Source organism: Dendrobates tinctorius, unplaced genomic scaffold (assembly GCF_039654945.1).
Source record: "Dendrobates tinctorius isolate UK_male_01 unplaced genomic scaffold, ASM3965494v1 ptg000177l, whole genome shotgun sequence".
Lineage (NCBI taxonomy): Eukaryota > Metazoa > Chordata > Amphibia > Anura > Dendrobatidae > Dendrobates > Dendrobates tinctorius.
In genome coordinates this window covers 5,833,961-5,851,209 of record NW_027361844.1, presented here as the reverse complement: position 1 = coordinate 5,851,209, position 17,249 = coordinate 5,833,961, and the positions used below count along the sequence as shown (strand labels likewise).

General features: G+C 41.7%; 1 protein-coding gene across 1 annotated transcript in view; it reads left to right on the top strand.

Moving 5' to 3' along the window:
- The window catches only part of BMPR2 (bone morphogenetic protein receptor type 2), a 286,915-nt gene that overhangs the window by 125,553 nt on the left and 144,113 nt on the right, over nucleotides 1–17,249 (top strand). Inside the window, exons 2-3 of the mRNA XM_073551510.1 lie at nucleotides 9,016–9,189; nucleotides 16,081–16,260. Of these exons, the coding sequence (XP_073407611.1) occupies nucleotides 9,016–9,189; nucleotides 16,081–16,260 (354 nt within the window). The remainder of the gene's footprint in view (nucleotides 1–9,015; nucleotides 9,190–16,080; nucleotides 16,261–17,249) is intronic.

Below are 17,249 nucleotides of genomic sequence, written 5' to 3'. Positions count from 1 at the left end.
AGTTTATAACGTACAGCGGTACAATTAAAAAATCATATTTTTTCCACAAAAATGATCTTTTCACCCCCAATTTTTATTTTTCCAAGAGTAACAGGACCCTAAAAGTTATTGTGCAATTTGTCCTGAGTACGCTGATACCCCATATATGGGGGTAAACCACTATTTGGGCGCATGGCAGAGCTCAGAAGGGAAGCAGCACCATTTGACTTTCTTGGCTGGAATTGAGATCGGACGCCATGTCGCGTTGGAGAGCACCTGATGTGCCAAAACAGTGGAAACCCCCCAATTCTAACTCCAACGCTAATACCAACACACCCCTAACCCTAATGGGAAAATGGAAATAAATACATTTTTTATTTTATTATTTTTCCCTATCTAAGGGGGTAATAATGGGGGGGTTTGATTTACTATTTATAGCTGGTTTTTATTTTTGGCAGCTGTCATATGCTAAAGGACACTTTTTAATGTAAAAATAGTTTTTGCATCACCACATTTTGAGAGCTATAATTTTTCCATTTTGACCCACCGAGTCATATGAGGTCTTATTTTTTGCGGGACGAGTTGATGTTTTATTTGGTACCATTTTCGGGCACGTGACATTTTTTGATCGCTTTTTATTCTGATTTTTGGGACGCAGAATGAACAAAAACCAGCGTTTCATGAATTTCTTTTGGGGGGTGCGTTTACACCGTTCCGTGTGCGGTAAAATTGATAAAGCGGTTTTATTCTTCGAGTCAGTACGGTTACAGCGATACCTCATTTATGTTTTTTTTATGTTTTGGCGCTTTTAATGCAATGAAAACAATTTTATATAAAAATAATTATTTTTGCATCGCTTTATGACGTTTTCAGCGGTACCATGGATATTTATTTTCGGATATTTATTGCACTTTTTGTTCGGCGGTATGATGATAAAGCTTTATTTTTTGCTTCACTTTTTGTTTTTTAAGGGTTTCAATAAAGGGGTTAACTAGTGGGACAGTTTTATTGGACGGGTTGTTACGGACGCGGCGATACCAAATATGTGTACGTTTATTGTTTTTTGGTTTTTTTTTTAAATGAATATATCAGGGAATTTTTTTTTTTTAATTTATTTAGCGATTTTTATTATAAATTATTTTTACACTTTTTTTTAACTTTATTACATTGTCCCAGGGGGGACATCACTGTCATATGACAGATCGCTGATCTGTCACATCACAGATCGCTGTGACAGATCAGCGATCTGTCACAGGCAGTGCTGCAGGCTTCCTCATGCCGGCGCTTTGCCGGCATGAGGAAGCCGGCTCCCTGCACGCCCCCGCCGCCATTTTGGATCCGGGGACCTGCAGGGAAGGAGACCCCCGCAGCAGCGCTGCACATTGTGCTGCTGCGGGGGTCTCAGGGAAGCACGGAGGGAGCCCCTTCCCTGCCGATGCTTCCCTAAACCCCCGGTACACTGCGATCCTGTTTGATCGCAGTGTGCCGGGGGTTAATGTGTCGGGCGGTCCGTGACCGCCCCTGACACAGTGCCGGGTGTCAGGTGTGATAATAAGCTGACACCTGGCCGCCATCAGCTGCGCTCCCCCCGTGAGCGCAGCTGATCGCGCTAGACGTAGTATTCAGTCCTTGGGACTTAGGTCCCAGGTCACATGGATGGAATAGTACGTCTAATGTAGTAAAGGGTTAAAGGAGTTTTCCCACAAACAAAAGTACAGGAACATGGCCACATCTCCTGGGCAGAGGGGGGGAGCAAAAGAGATGATAAAGACATTATGAAGACATTATAGTATGGGATTGTAAATGGTTCTTTGTGTGAACTAAAACATTTCCCTGCCTGATTTTAAATAATTTTTAAACAATGTTTTACCTCAAAGAAATAATAATTTGTGACCCCCAGCTGTCTTCTCTGTATCATCTCTTTTGCTCCCCCCTCTCCCCAGGAGCTGTGGTGTAATCAGACCATGTCCCTGTACCGTTAAGGCCCCTTTACATTTAGCGATGCACCAGCGATCTGACCACTATACGACCTGGTCAGGATCGCTGGTGCATCGCTAAATGGTCGCTAGTGAGCTGCGACACAGGCAGATCTCACTAGCGATGTAGCAACACAGCAGCGGTCGTTACTTACCTTTCACACGCAGTGATCCTGACGTCCTCCCGCCCGCTTCCACGCGTCGCTCGTCGACTCCAGCAGGAAGCGCCTGACGAGAAATGGACCCGGCCGATCTCGCGCGATCAGCGACAGACAGCGGGGGAGCCGGTCAGAGGTAAGTATCACATATAGCGATATCGCTAGCAATATCGCTGCTGCGTCACAAAATCGGTGACGCTTTAGCGATATTGCTAGCGATATCGCTATGTGTAAAACCCCCTTTAGACACAGCCATTACACAGTACACAGCAGGGGCACATTTATAAGATTATCTAAGCGCAGGGACATTTAATTTAAACACATCCAATTGTGGAAGTTATAATTATTCCAAGATCTATTGATTAAAATCAACTTTTATTCGTGGGACAACCCCTTTAAGAGAGTTCACCTTGGGAGGTTGTGCCAGGTGAGCACAACTCCACTTAGGCTGTGTGCACACGCTGCGGATTCCGCTGCGTTTCCGCAGCGGTTTTGGCCGCTGCGGACACGCAGCAGTTTTAGCTGCGGTGTACAGTACCATTCATTTGAATGGGAAAAAAAAACCGCTGTGCCGACGCTGCGGAAAAAACCGCGCGGATTTGCTGCGGTTTTGAATCCGCAGAAAGAATTGCATGTCAATTCTTTCTGCGGAAACCGCTGCGGGTTCCTATCTCCACCATTGTGGAGATAGTGAATCCGCAGGACCAAACCGCAGGCAAAACCGCAGATAATCCGCAGGTCTTTGGACCTGCGGATTATCTGCGGTTTTTGCAAAATCCGTGCGGATTAATCCGCAGCGGATTCCGCAGCGTGTGCACGTACCCTTATAGTTCAAATATGATGCAGCCTCTATCTTGCATCCACTGCTGAGTGTCACTTGAACCCGTCCTGTGTGACACGACCCGCAGGCCGGTAACTAAAACAGCAAGACACGGCACATGTAACTGTCCTGTGTGACACGACCCGCCGGTAACTAAAATAACGACACTGGGGAAGGGGAAACAGTTACAATGGTGGGCCCTGCGATAGGGAACAGGACATGGAGACCTCCTGCACGCCCCTGAGTCAGTGTCCCTCACATGCCTAACGTTCTCTATACAGGCTCCTCACTTGTCGCCGAGCCGGAACCTGTCACCCTAGCACACCCTACACCTATCCCTTGCTAGGGAGCTGGGTGGTGCAGGCACTGGCCCCACCGCTGTACTAATACACACCTGGGAAAAATACAAACAGGGAAACACCACTTAGCTTTGCTCTGTTGCTATTGCTCCCAGCAACAGAGTCCACCACCAGAATGCAGCTTTCCTCCAGAATAGCTGCTACGTCTCCAAGCTTTGTCAGAGCTGCAAGGAACACCTCTCTGTAATTCCTTCCTTCACCAGACTTTACACCAGAGCTCCCCTGAGCTGCTCTCTGTAGTTCCTTCCTTCACCAGTCTTGGTTGGAAATGAGCGATATCACCAACACCTGCTCATAGACCAGGTGACCCTATATAGGAAAAGGGAATGGTCAAATGATCAGGGGCCAAAAGCTGCTATAATCCCAGTGACCACCGGGGGCAAAAGGCAAAGCAAAGAAAATATCAAGTGCAATGACCCTAACGGCCACCGGGGGCAAAACTAGAACTGAAACCACCAGCTTAAGGAAAAAAAAAAGGTTACTAGTGCTTTTATCTGTCATAATCCAACCTGGATCATGACACTGAGCTTGTCAAAGAACAAAGCCAAGTGGCAACAATAATTTATCCAAACGTTTGTTCAGCAATTCCCACCTAAATTTCAAAACAGACCTGGTGCAAGTTGATTAAAAACTCCTCTGTTAAAATTTCAGTACGCAACGCATTTCTGGGCTCAAGGGCCCCTATTTTAAGTGGCAGAAATATCTCTTCCACTTGAAATTAGGGGCCCATGAGCCCAGAAAAGGAGTTTTTAATCACCTTGTGCCAGGTTTATTTTGGAGTTTAGCTGGCAATTACCCAACAAACGCTTGGATACATTATTATTGACTTTTAGGATTGTTACTTCTAATAGGAGCTGCTAGAGTTTTATTCCTCTCTCTGTCTGAATAGGTTATTTGTATATTTAAATTCCCAGAGGAGCATTGCATAGCCTATGTCTCCATATGCCAGCTTGACATTCTCCACAAGGAGAACGGTTCCCCTTAGATCTCATGTCAGAAGCCTCTCATCTAACCAAATCAGACCTCCTGTTTTGCACTGATGAGGGGCAAACACCCCAAAACATGTCTGCAAATGGAGGGTCTGGTTTGGCTTCTTTTCCTAAATTATGTGGCAAGGTTCGTTAAAGGGTCAATGTTGACTTTTAGGGTCGCTACACCCAATATGCAGTATTAGAATTCAAGTCTTCTTCCTCTCTAAAGAGGCTAGTTACATATTATTATAGGATGTGTGATTTGGTATTTCTACTCACTTTGGGACACTGAGAAATTTCCACAGTATTTACATATCTGTAATAAGTTTTTGGTTCCACTATTTAAATAATCATACTTTACTTACATTTTAATTATACATTCTTCTGCATAGTTTCCCATGTGTTTTTTGGAATTTTAGTTTTCTTGTATCGGTTGTTGATGGTGATATTATATTATCTGCTTTTATGGTCATCAGGGACATATTTGGTCTGAGAGTGTAAAGACCACCTACAATGGTGTGTTAAAAGGAAATACTATTCATCTACAGGCTGATGTTAAAAATGTAAAATTGTACGTAGAGATGAGGATACCAACAGGCACCAGTATGATATCAGTCTAGTAAATGCAGACTATCGCCGTTGCTGCGGAAACTTATTTCTTATGGTGGTGCAATGACCAACAATACAGTAGATATCCAAGTAAGATTGAATGAAAGGCAGCACTCACCAGTTTCCTTAGTGATGAAATGAAGTCCTTTATTTTGATAATCCGGACAATTATCAAGCGGTAGTGCGGCGTGCAGGAAGAGACATAGGGGGGGAACAGGTGGAGGAAGGCCATTTCGCGCTCGAATTGTGCTTCTACGGGTCTAATCGCTATAGGTCCAAGCGCTTTTGGACCTGTGGAAGTGCTATTCGAGCGTGAAATGGCTGTCGTCCACCTGTTCCCCCGTATGCCTCTTCCTGCACGCCGCACTACTGCTTGATGATTGTCTGGATTATCTAAATAAAGGACTTCATTTCATCACTTAGGCTAAGTTCACATTAGCGTTCGGGGGCTTTGCTGAGGGCTGCGTACTTCCTCCGTTAAGCTCCACCTACTTCCACATACTTCTGCATGTGTCCTGCGTACCTATCTTTAACATTGGCCTTTAACCCGGCCTAAGGAAACTGGTGAGTGCAGCCTTTCATTCAATCTTACTTGGATATTTAAAAACTTAAAAGCAAAGAAATATATTGGAAGGAGTTCTTCATGTTACAAAGTAGATATCATTCAGGACTTTACGGCTACAGGTTTATCTTAACAGTATGAAAATGTCTACAAATGTTCTGGTAATGAGTCTGCAGATAAGAGCGAGATTCAGCCAAGGTCTCTTGGGAAAGCAGGCAGCTACTTTCTATTGTTTTATTCCAGTAAGACGAGGTAGGGAGATATTTTAATGGTATTGAATATTCCGTGAAACGCTTATCAATAAAAGCCAATACTTCTCAATGACATCTGTGTTCATCTTTTCAAATATTAATAATAATGAGTATTGCACTTTGAAGTGGATGGAAAATAAGGGTATGTGCACATGGATTTTTATTGAGGAGTCTTTTCATATGGGTCTGCTTGAAAAACAGCAGAAAAATCACTCAAAACTCCCCTCACAGCGTGTTCCTATTGATTTCTATTTGCTGGTCTTATGATCAGTTGTTTGAGTTTTTTTCCACTTCAGGTTTTGAAAAAACTTCTAGTGGGAAAATAGAAAGTCTATGTCACTTCTTTGAAGTGTCTCCTGATGGAAAACCAGGCAGTGTCCAATCAAAAGGCTATAAAAATGCCTCAGGAAATAAACTCAGCATAGAATCCTAGAATGGTAGAGTTGGAAGAGACCTCCTGGGCCATCTGGTCCAACCCCCTGCTCAAAGCAGGATTCACTAAATCATCCCAGACAGATGTAAAAATGCTTGAAGAAACAAAAAAAACCTCCTTAAAAACCAACCTTCTTAGGGTATTTGTATGGTGTGCACCACCTGGAACCAGCATAAAAAAGCACAGCAAACTCACCACAAAACATGAACATAACACACAGCAATGAAAAAACATTGCTGTGCCACTTTCAGTCTTTTGTTACTTCTTTTCTCCACTTAAGAGTTTGGAAACCTGGAAATGGTTAGAAGGAGTAGCATGTTAATTCTTCGTTAGTTGTAGTTGAAATCATAGAAAAAATACGCTATTGGAAGAGCCATGCAAAAAGTATGGCAAAACTACCAACAAAGCCGCTTTAGGATAAGACTATTGGCTTTTGTTACAAGCATCTTCGCCTAGGAAAACCTCAGCAGGCTTGTCCGGCACCTTAAAGAAGCCGTGTGCGCATACCCCAAAGAAAGACTGTTTGTCATAGTTGTTTCCATTAGATAATGCATTATTTTTGACTGCCTCAAAAAAAAGTTTGTACATACTCTAAATGTCGATCTAGTTTCTACAAATAGAACTTTAAATGAAAATGTTAATGCATTTTTCCACATGTATTCATGTGGTCGTGATAAGAAAGGAAGAAAGGTTGTTGTTTACTGTGTTACTTTATAGTAACAATATTAAATAATTAATATATTACTATAAATGGAAAAAAAACATATATTAAATAAAAGGAAAATCCATTGGAAGAGAATTTGGCATACAATTATAAAAGGCTATACAATTCAAACTCTAAATATAGGTTTTGATTTGGTATATTGGAGAAGTTATGTTTTGCAAAATCTAAAAATAGAAAAGTTTTTCTTTCATACAGAAAATATGTAAAAAAAGAGACTAATGCCAAATATGCTATGCTAACTCATACTGAAATGTGGCACAATCTCAGCTTCTCTAAAGCACTACATAGGGTTATGCCTTTTGTTGACTTGAACTTTTGCCTGATTTCGTCTGTTCTGTTCAGTACATCTTGTGTATTTATACAGTAATGTATCATTGCTGCGTAAACTTGCAAGGAAAAAATTTTACATTTTGTATTTTTAGCTAGTTTGGTCTACACGGTTCCTGTTCGGTTGGTAGATAGGGAAATCATTATAAAAATCCAATCTTTATTCCAAAATATTTAAACCATCAAAAGGAGTGAGGAGACAAAATAGAGAAACGTTTCGGAAAAAGTGGTTCCTCTATTTTGGTCTCTCTCACTGCTGTGATGTTTTAAACGTTTTGGAATAAAGATTGGATTTTTATAAGGATCTCTCTGGTGCCTCGGATATCTTTGGACAGGCTGCTGGTTTTGGACGTGGTGGGAGGCCCTGTCGAGTCGCACATTCACCTCAATGGGGCATGGGAATTCTATACTGGACTGAGTTAGGGAAATCATTATTGGCTATTTGGTCAGAAAGTGAAGATTGGCTATCGAAAGAAGAATTGCCATAGTAAATTTCTGATCCAGTAGGCTGCAGCTACACTTTGGCTGCGATTGTGGTCACATTGCAACGTGCAAGCTACTGCAAAAAGCAAGTGGCAAAAAATCCAACGGGTCCCAACCATGCAGTGCAGATCGCAAGGTGATCCAATTTACTTGCATAAGCTGCGATGTAATAGTATTATATAGCGGACTTTGCCTGCCCGACCTGTGTCGCAAGCAAAGCCACTATGTAGACTCAATCTTAGGACACCAACTGTAAATTACTCATTGTAAAATGATATAATATGGCGTGTTAATAAATATGTAAGTTTATTCCATAAAGTAAGCAGTATCTATGTAATGTATGTAAGGCAGATCAAGTTAAAACAGGATTCAGAATAAACATCTGATTTTAAAAGACCTCAGTCCTCCGTTTTTCCTTGCTCCAGTACTGACCTGTCACGCTAGTATTAACAGCTGAGTATTCCTAAGACATCTGTCATTGAGAGTGAAATGTCATCATGTGACTTCATGCGCACAGCACGGTGCATGACTACGGATTACTTTTATTTACAGGATCATGTTTTAATATTTTCATTATGACCCTGTATATTTTTACGACTTAAATAGTTAAATGTACTATTTCCTTGTATTTTTTTCTCAATGAGAAATCTGACTATTCTTCTATGTGCTGTCAGTTAGGGTTCACAGAAACTCATAGGTAGGCCATAAGTGGATTTATCAATATGCTTTGTTTTTTTTTCCTGTGGGGCTAAAAAATTACCGGCATTACTGCCTAACCTCGGAGAGTCGATTGTCAATCAGCATGACGTATGCATTGATGCCTCATCAACACAGCAGAGCGGCAGAGAAAGAGCTGCTCTGATGACAGGAGGTCAAAGGAAGCAGGAGACTAGCCGCCTGAGCAGGGAAAGATCTCCGCACTATACAACATGCAGGCAGTTGTCAACTACGTAAGTTCTTAGCCCCATAAGAAATGGAACCACAAAGTCGCAGATAACCACTTTTATTCTCTTGATTATTTTTCTCCCACTATTAGTCAATAAATATTACATATTTGTAATAATATAATGTTGGTTTTCTGAAAACATATCCATATTTAATATCCCATCAAACAGTGAGCAATCTCTCTCACATTGATCTGCTACTTGTTATTAAAAGGAGTTATCTTTTGATGAATGTGGCTGCCCACGCGGCTGCTGCTGACACAGTATACAAGGACGTGCACAGCAACAGTATAGGAAAGTGTTGGTTTTCTAATGAATGAAAGACTTGTGTTCAGCGCATCTATATAATTGTGTCAACACCTTTATATTTTATTAGAATGAATGGTGAATTAACCTTTCTTCTGGTTCTTCTCTTTCAGCTGCTCAGAATGAAGAGCGTTTGTGTGCCTACAAAGACCCTAACCACATGGACCATGGGGCCAGTGAAAGCCAGATATCCCCAGAGAATGGCACGGTGGAATGCTCCAAGGGCAGTACCTGCTTTGGGTTATGGGGAAAAACAAAAGATGGTGAAATCAATCTCGTCACACAAGGCAAGTAAAATGGAAAATCATTAAAGTACAACTAAATACATAAAGCATTATTCATACCTACCAATTTACATGCATCATATTTTATTATTAGCATCATTAGCAGCTCTGGCAAAAATTAAGAGACCACTGCACAGTTTTATAGAAATCAGCTTCTCTACATGTATGACAGCCATTCCATTCCAGTGTCAGTTGAATTCCAACCAGAGTACACCTTATTCTACTTAATGTGCTTCTGATTAGGTGATCACCTGAACCAAATATTTAACGAAAGAAAGTATAAAAAAAACCATGCTAGTAATATCCCAAAAGAAATAGGAATTAAAAAATAACTTTTATCCATGTTAAAGGAGTTGAGAAGAAAAGTCTTGAGTGAGGAAAGGAAGGGCTCAATTCTGGCTTTACTACCAAAGGGATACAGTTAGCGTCATGTTGACGCCATCCTTAACATTTCTAAGATGGCAGCCCATTCCAACAAGGTCAAGCAGCAGACATTGGGGACAACAAAGCTACAGATCAGCAGAGGGCGAAAATGACTCTCCACTGACCGGGATGACTGTCATCTTATTCGAATGTCACTCAGCAACCGCAAGATGACATCAAGTGACCTACAAAAGGAATGGCAAATGGCAGCTTGGGTGAAGTGCATGGCAAGAACAGTTCGTAACAAGATCCTAAAAGCAGGGCTCAAGTCATGTAAATCTAGAAAAAAGCCTTTCATCAATGAGAAGCAAAGGAGAGCCAGGCTGAAGTTTGACAAAGACCATAAGGATTAGACCATAAAGGGCTAGAGTAAGGTAATCTTCTTTGATGAGTCTAATTTTCAGCTTTGCCCAACACCTGGTTGTCTAATGGTTAGACGGAGACCTGGAGAGGCGTACAAGGCACAGTGTTTTGCACCCACTGTGAAATTTGGTGGAGGACAGGTGATGATGTGGGGATGCTTCAGCAAGGCTGGAATTGGGCAGGTTAACCTTTGCAAAGGACGTATAAATCAAGCGGCATACAAGGTTATCCTGGAAAAACACTTGCTTCCTTCTGCTCAGGCAATGTTCGCCAACTCAGAGGACTGGTTTTTCCAGCAGGACATGTGCCATGTCACACAGCTAGGTCAATCAATGTGTGGATGAAGGACCACCACATCAAATCCCTGTCATGGCCAGCCCAATCTCCAGACCTGAACCCCATTGAAACCACTGGAATGTAATCAAGAGGAAGATGGATAGTCACAAGCCATCAAACAAAGAAGAACTGCTTACATTTTTGTACCAGGTGTGGCATAAGGTCACCCAGAAGCAGAGTGAAAGACTGGTGGAAAGCATGCCAAGATGCATGAAAGCTGTGATTAAAAATCATGGTTATTCCACAAACTATTGATTTCTGAACTCTTCCTGAGTTAAAACATTAGTATTGTTGTTTCTAAATGATTATAAACTTGTTTTCTTTGCATTTGAGGTCTGCAAGCACTGCATTTTTTGTTATTTTGACCATTTCTCATTTCCTGAAAAAAAAAAAAAATTAGTGCTAAGAAATTCGAAGACATGTTGTTACAGTAGTTTATAGAATTAAAGATGAATTTACATTTTACTCAAAAATATACCTATAAAGAGAAAAATCAGGCAAACTGAAAATTTTGCAGTGGTCTCTTAATTTTTGCCAGAGCTGTATTATGACTGGCATTCTATACATAAAGTATATCATTTATCCCATAATGATGGATGCAAAGAAACTGAATAAATAAAATCAAAAAATCCTCAGAACCTAAGTTATTTATTTCAAATTTCCACATTTTGTTACTAAGCTAAACAAACATGTCCTGTTAACAAATTCATTTTTATTACATTTTTTTTTATTAAATTGGTAAGGCTTAATTCTTTAATTTAAAAAAAAAAAAGAAAAATCCATTTTCAAAGAAAATACTTCAAGTATATAAACCAGTACAATACAAAACTGAAAGAAGCGTTACATAGAGACTAAATAACAACAAAGAGACGAAGAGAATAAAATAATCAAAACTGTGTTAGGATTGGCGGAACGCACCAAATAAGAAATTATAATAAGGTGCGTTCGCAACCTGGGGTCCACCGTGCGGTGATGGAGAAACCGCAGCTAGCACAATGGCGGAGCAAGGCTGCGAGAAAACACTTTGCGCACACTGAGTTAAATGTCACTCAGTGTGCACACAGCGCAAAGTACCAAGCTCCATTACACCACAGAGCGGTACTATGAAGCAAAGCAAAAAGGACTATACCCTGTTAGACTGCACAGGCGTATAGAAAAATACTTAGTGGGGTCCCTATAACTTAACCCCCCTGGGAAGATTAAGCTGGTGGTTGAACCTGCTCTGACACATGGTGTGCTTTAGCACGCGCGCCTAAGGACGTCCGGTGGACATGATAAGTTCAAGAGGGAGTTCCCACCCTACACTGCCTATCTAGACCAACACTCGCAGTGCTATCAGGGGCACACGTGCACATAGGGTGGCAAAGTAGCCACCAAACACACATAGAATCATAGAATCATAGAATCGTAGAGTTGGAAGGGACCTCCTGGGCCATCTGGTCCAACCCCCTGCTCAAAGCAGGATTCGCTAAATCATCCCAGTCAGATGTCTGTCCAGCCTCTGTTTGAAGACTTCCATTGAAGGAGAACTCACCACTTCTCGTGGCAGCCTGTTCCACTCATTGATCACTCTAACTGTCAAAAAGTTTTTTCTAATATCTAATCTGTGTCTCCTCCCATTCAGTTTCATCCCATTGCTTCTAGTCTTTCCTTGTGCAAATGAGAATAAAGTTGATCCTTCTACAATGTGACAGCCCTTTAGATATTTGTAGACAGCAATTAAGTCTCCTCTCAGTCTTCTCTTTTGCAAACTAAACATTCCCAAATCCTGCAACCTTTCCTCATAAGACAGGGTTTGCAGACCGGTCACCATTCTGGTCGCTCTTTTCTGAACTTGCTCCAGTTTGTTGATGTCTTTTTTAAAATGTGGTGCCCAAAACTGGACACAATATTCCAGATGAGGTCTGACCAAAGAGGAGTAGAGGGAAATAATGACTTCACGTGATCTAGACTGTATGCTTCTGTTAATACATCCTAGAACTGCATTTGCCTTTTTTGCTGCTGCATCACACTGTTGACTCATATTCAGTCTGTGATCTATTAGTATACCCAAGTCTTTTTCACATGTGCTGTCACTTAGCCCTATTCCTCCCATTCTATATATGCTTTTTTCATTTTTATTGCCCAGATGTAGTACTTTGCATTTCTCCCTGTTAAAAACCATTCTGTTAGTTACTGCCCACTTCTCCAGTTTATTTAAATCTTTTTGAATCCTCTCTCTCTCTTCTCTAGTATTAGCTATCCCTCCTAGCTTTGTGTCATCAGCAAATTTAATCAGTTTACCCTCAATTCCTTCATCTAAATCGTTGATAAAGATGTTGAACAATACAGGGCCCAGGACAGAGCCCTGTGGTACCCCACTTGAAACATTCTTCCAACTGGATGTGCAGCCATTTACGACCACTCTTTGGGTCCGATCACTAAGCCAGCTATGAATCCACCTAACAGTTGCCTTGTCCATTCCATACTTAGTCATTTTTTCAATAAGGATTGTATGAGAGACTTTGTCAAATGCTTTGCTGAAGTCAAGATATACTATATCTACAGCATTTCCTTGATCCACCCAATCAGTGATACCGTCATAGAAGGAAATTAAGTTAGTCTGACATGACTTATTAGTTACAAACCCATGCTGACTCTGTTTGATCACTTCATTCTTATCCAGGTATTGACTTACATGTTGTTTAATAATTTGTTCAAAGATCTTTCCTGGTATAGAAGTCAGACTCACCGGCCTATAGTTGCCTGGGTCCACCTTCTTCCCCTTTTTGAAGATAGGAACAACATTTGCTCTTCTCCAGTCTTCTGGCACTTCTCCTGTTCTCCAAGAATTTTCAAAGATTATGGAGAGTGGTTCAGAAATTTCTTCTGCTATCTCCTTCAGTACTCTGGGGTGTAATTCATCTGGACCTGGAGACTTGAATTCATTTAGGTTAGCTAAGTGTTTCCTCACTATCTTTCTGTTTATAGATATCCTGGATTCTTCTATTCCCTTAATAGGACAGTGAATAACAGTTGGTGTTACATTTCCTTTCTGAGAGAAAACAGATGCAAAATAGGAATTTAAAAGTTCAGCCTTCTCAACATCCTGTCTTACCATTTCATCATTTTCATCCTGTAAAAATCCTATAGCATCTTTGACTTTTCTTTTACTTTTGACATATCCCCAAAATCCTTTATTATTGCTTTTGACATCTCTTGCAAGCCTCAATTCATTTTCAGCTTTAGATAATCTGATTTGTGCCCTGCAGATTCTGCAGACAGCATTATATTCTTCTTTAGATATGCCTCCCTCTTTCCATTTTATAAACATTTTTTTCTTCCTTTTTAGCATGTGCTTAAGTTCTGTGTTCACCCATCCTGGTTTCCTTAAATGCTTCCTATTCTTCCCTCTTTTCGGAATTGTTAACAACTGTGCTTTGAGAATTTCATTTTTCAAGATTTCCCATCCTTCCTGGACATTTTTGTCTTTAAGGATATCCAGCATAATACTAATACATAATACATAATACATAATACTAGCGCACAGGTGTCCACTCCAGAGGACCTTTTATACATACAGCTCAAGTCCAGACAGACAGGACCTTACCTGTGGACCAATCAGAAGCTTCCACATAACCAGAGCAGGTGATGTCGGAGCACCAATGAGAAGGCGCCACATCCCGGACATGCTCAGTAGGATGAAATCTGGACTTAGACTCCAGAGTACAACGCTACATGTGTAAACCAGTAGTCACCATAGGCTTAGCTGGTCAGCGAGCAGCAACTACATGTGCAGCATGAACCTGGGCGAGGCGCTGAGGCTGGAGTCTGTGCTGAGCAGTCTTCCCAGTGGCTGAGCCTGAATGGGAGACCACAGCACCAGACAAGGCTTGGGATCCATCCCATGCAGTGGGAGAATCCTGGCTCCTAAGAAACTGCATCACAAAAAATTATTTTTATTAGCAATAATTAGCTACACAGAAAACATATAACACAAAATGACATATCAAAACATGAGAGGGGTAACAAGGAGCATTATATTACAGGCTGTTAACCACAAAAGCTGCTGGGATAGCCCGTGTTTGTTAGGCATTCCCCCCATGTTTTGTGGCTGTCTTAACAGCTGTGAAACATGCGGGGCGGAGACTCGAACATGTCATTAGAGCTCCTGTGATACTCATTGAGTACCCAAGCACCCCAGACAAACTCAAATAAAGAGTACTTGCGCTCATCACTATTAATTAATAGATTACATATTTGAGCATAACATCAGATAATATACTATTCTCATATTAAAGTACCCCTGCAGCATTTTTTTAATTCCCCATCAATGAGCTATTAGTACTGTATGTTCAGTGTATGCATTGAAATTAAGGATGAGCGACTTTGCCTTTTTTAGGGTCGAGTCGGGTTTCATGAAACCCGACTTTCTCAAAAGTCGAGTCGAACGAAATCGGCCGACTATCGGGAAATGTCTGAGGTCCAACTGAAACTCGAAACCCAATGCATGTCAATGGGGAAGCAAAGTCAGCAGAGAGTGGAGGACACCTACATGTCGGACCGCTTTTTGAAAGTGAAATCTCTCTCTCCCCGGACGCTGCACATGTCATCTCGTTGCCCACAGTGTACGTTCTTGCTCATTGGCTGAAAAAAAAGTCACGTGCAAGCATTCTGTGACATCCGACTTTGGCACTCGGGTCGCTGACCGCATGGCCGAACTCACCCTATGGTCGTTTTTCGCTCGGCGAAACCCGACTTTGGTGAAAGTCGGCGACTTTTGAATCTGACCGACCTGTTTCGCTCAAATCTAATTGAAATACATACCAGTCGCTGTCTTCTGCCGTTTCCAGCGCTGCTCCATTCCTCTCCTGCATCATTTGACCGCAGTTGTGACCTGCCGGCTCACAGAACATTTCTGTGTGGAGCAGAAGTCACTTTCTAAGGCCACGTTCAAACGTTCAGTATTTTACATTGGTATCTGTAAACTAAAACCAGGAGTGGAACAATCAGAGGAAAAGTATAACAGAAACACGTCCCCACTTCTGTATTTAGCACCCACTCCTGGTTTTGGCTTACAAATACTGAGGTAAAATACTGAGCGTGTGTACACTATATGGCCTAAATGTAAACCTTTGAGACTCGGATCAAGGCTCTACTAGACTTACATTAGGAAAGGAAGTAACGATCTGCTGTGTGAGCCGGCAGAAAAGAGCTGCAGTGACATGATGCTGGAATGATGCTGGAGAGGGAGAGGAGCAACGCTGAAAATGGCAGAAGCAGTAATGGTAAGTATTTTAATGCATGCATTGTACATAGATTACTGATTACTAACAGATGGAGAAATAAAGAAAAAAATTTGCCGGATTGGTACTTTAAGTAAAGTGATGTTCCCAGGAGTAGAACCTGTATTACAGTGTATCCAGTAGAGCTCCCAGATTTACAGAGAACCTGCCATCGGGATTTTGCACCCAAACTAGAACAGTAAAACAGATTTCTACAAGGTAGGTAAGGATTAAATCAGAATTAATGTGCCTTTACATACATGCCATTAGTTTAGGGTGTAATATCTTGATGACAGGTTCTTTTTAACGATTTGTTTTGGGAAAGATCAGCTGGTGAACACCAATGCCGTCTGACTGACATGCTTGTAAGCCAAAATAACCAAATGTGGGTAAACAAGCATTACTGGAAAGGAAAGCATAAAAAAAAAGCAAGTCTTTATTTTTAAAGTACATAGTCTTGAAGATTGGTGTGCTCATGCAAGACATCTTACTGTATTTACCATTTCAGGATGCTGGTCATATACAGGTGACCCCCATGATTGTCACCATGAAGAATGCGTGATCACCACTAACCCTCCACTCATCCAAAATGGGACTTATCGCTTCTGTTGCTGCAGTGCAGACATGTGCAATGTCAACTTCACAGAGAATTTCACACCGCCAGATCCACCAGATACAACACCCATCCGTAAGTACTGTTTGGTTTTTGTTGAGTGCTGGATTGATGTAATAGGAATCTGTACATTCATTTAGTAATGAATTCTGCTCCCTGTTGATGACAGATGTGCCATTATATACTTCTCATTCGCCAATATCATCTGTGTTGAGAGGGGTTGTTGTTATGAATGGGTCACCGAGGAGGATAGCAGGCCCAGGCTAAGGCACAGAACACCAGAGAGGTTGGTAACTAAGTGTTTTGCAGACCCCTGATCCTATCCACACAACTAGCAGTAGCCGTGGCGCGTACCTATGATGATCCTAGATGCCTCGGCACAGCCGGAGAGCTAACTAAGCCTAAAGCAAGAAAGGGGAAATCTAAACTGCCCCGGAGCAGACCCCAAAGGAATAGATAGCCCCCAAACATATATTGTCAGTGAGACAAGATGAAAACACAAATGCAGGCAGGAAAATAGACTGAGCAAATGATGAGGCCCACAATGACTAGACAGGACAGGAAAGGAAAGACACTGTCTGCAATCACGCAAAAAACCCTGCAAAAAGTCCAACACATCTGATGCACAAAAAACACTGAAGTCGCATGACTTCGCCCCCACTATATCAGCACTCTGGTATATTCTGAAAGCAAAGCAAAAAGAGACCAATATAACAGGGGACAAAACAAACTAGCACAAGCAATAACATATGGGCGGTGATTCAGCACAGCCCCAGCCGGAACTGGCTGACCCGCATAAAGCAGAGATAGACAAAACTAGATCAAATGCAAACAGAATGGCAAATGAACCACTTGGCTGAACCATGCAGGGACAGAGAAGGAGACGTCAGACCTCAGAAGGCACAGGAAGAAAATCACCAGCAGGGATAGAGGGAGTCAGCTGTCTTAAATCCCAATCTGAAACCCCAGATCTCCAATCGTCATCCTCATTATCAGGTGGCCAGCCTCTGTCAATTAGATCAGCGCCACTACCTCCAGTAACCACCAGAGGGAGCCCAGAAAGA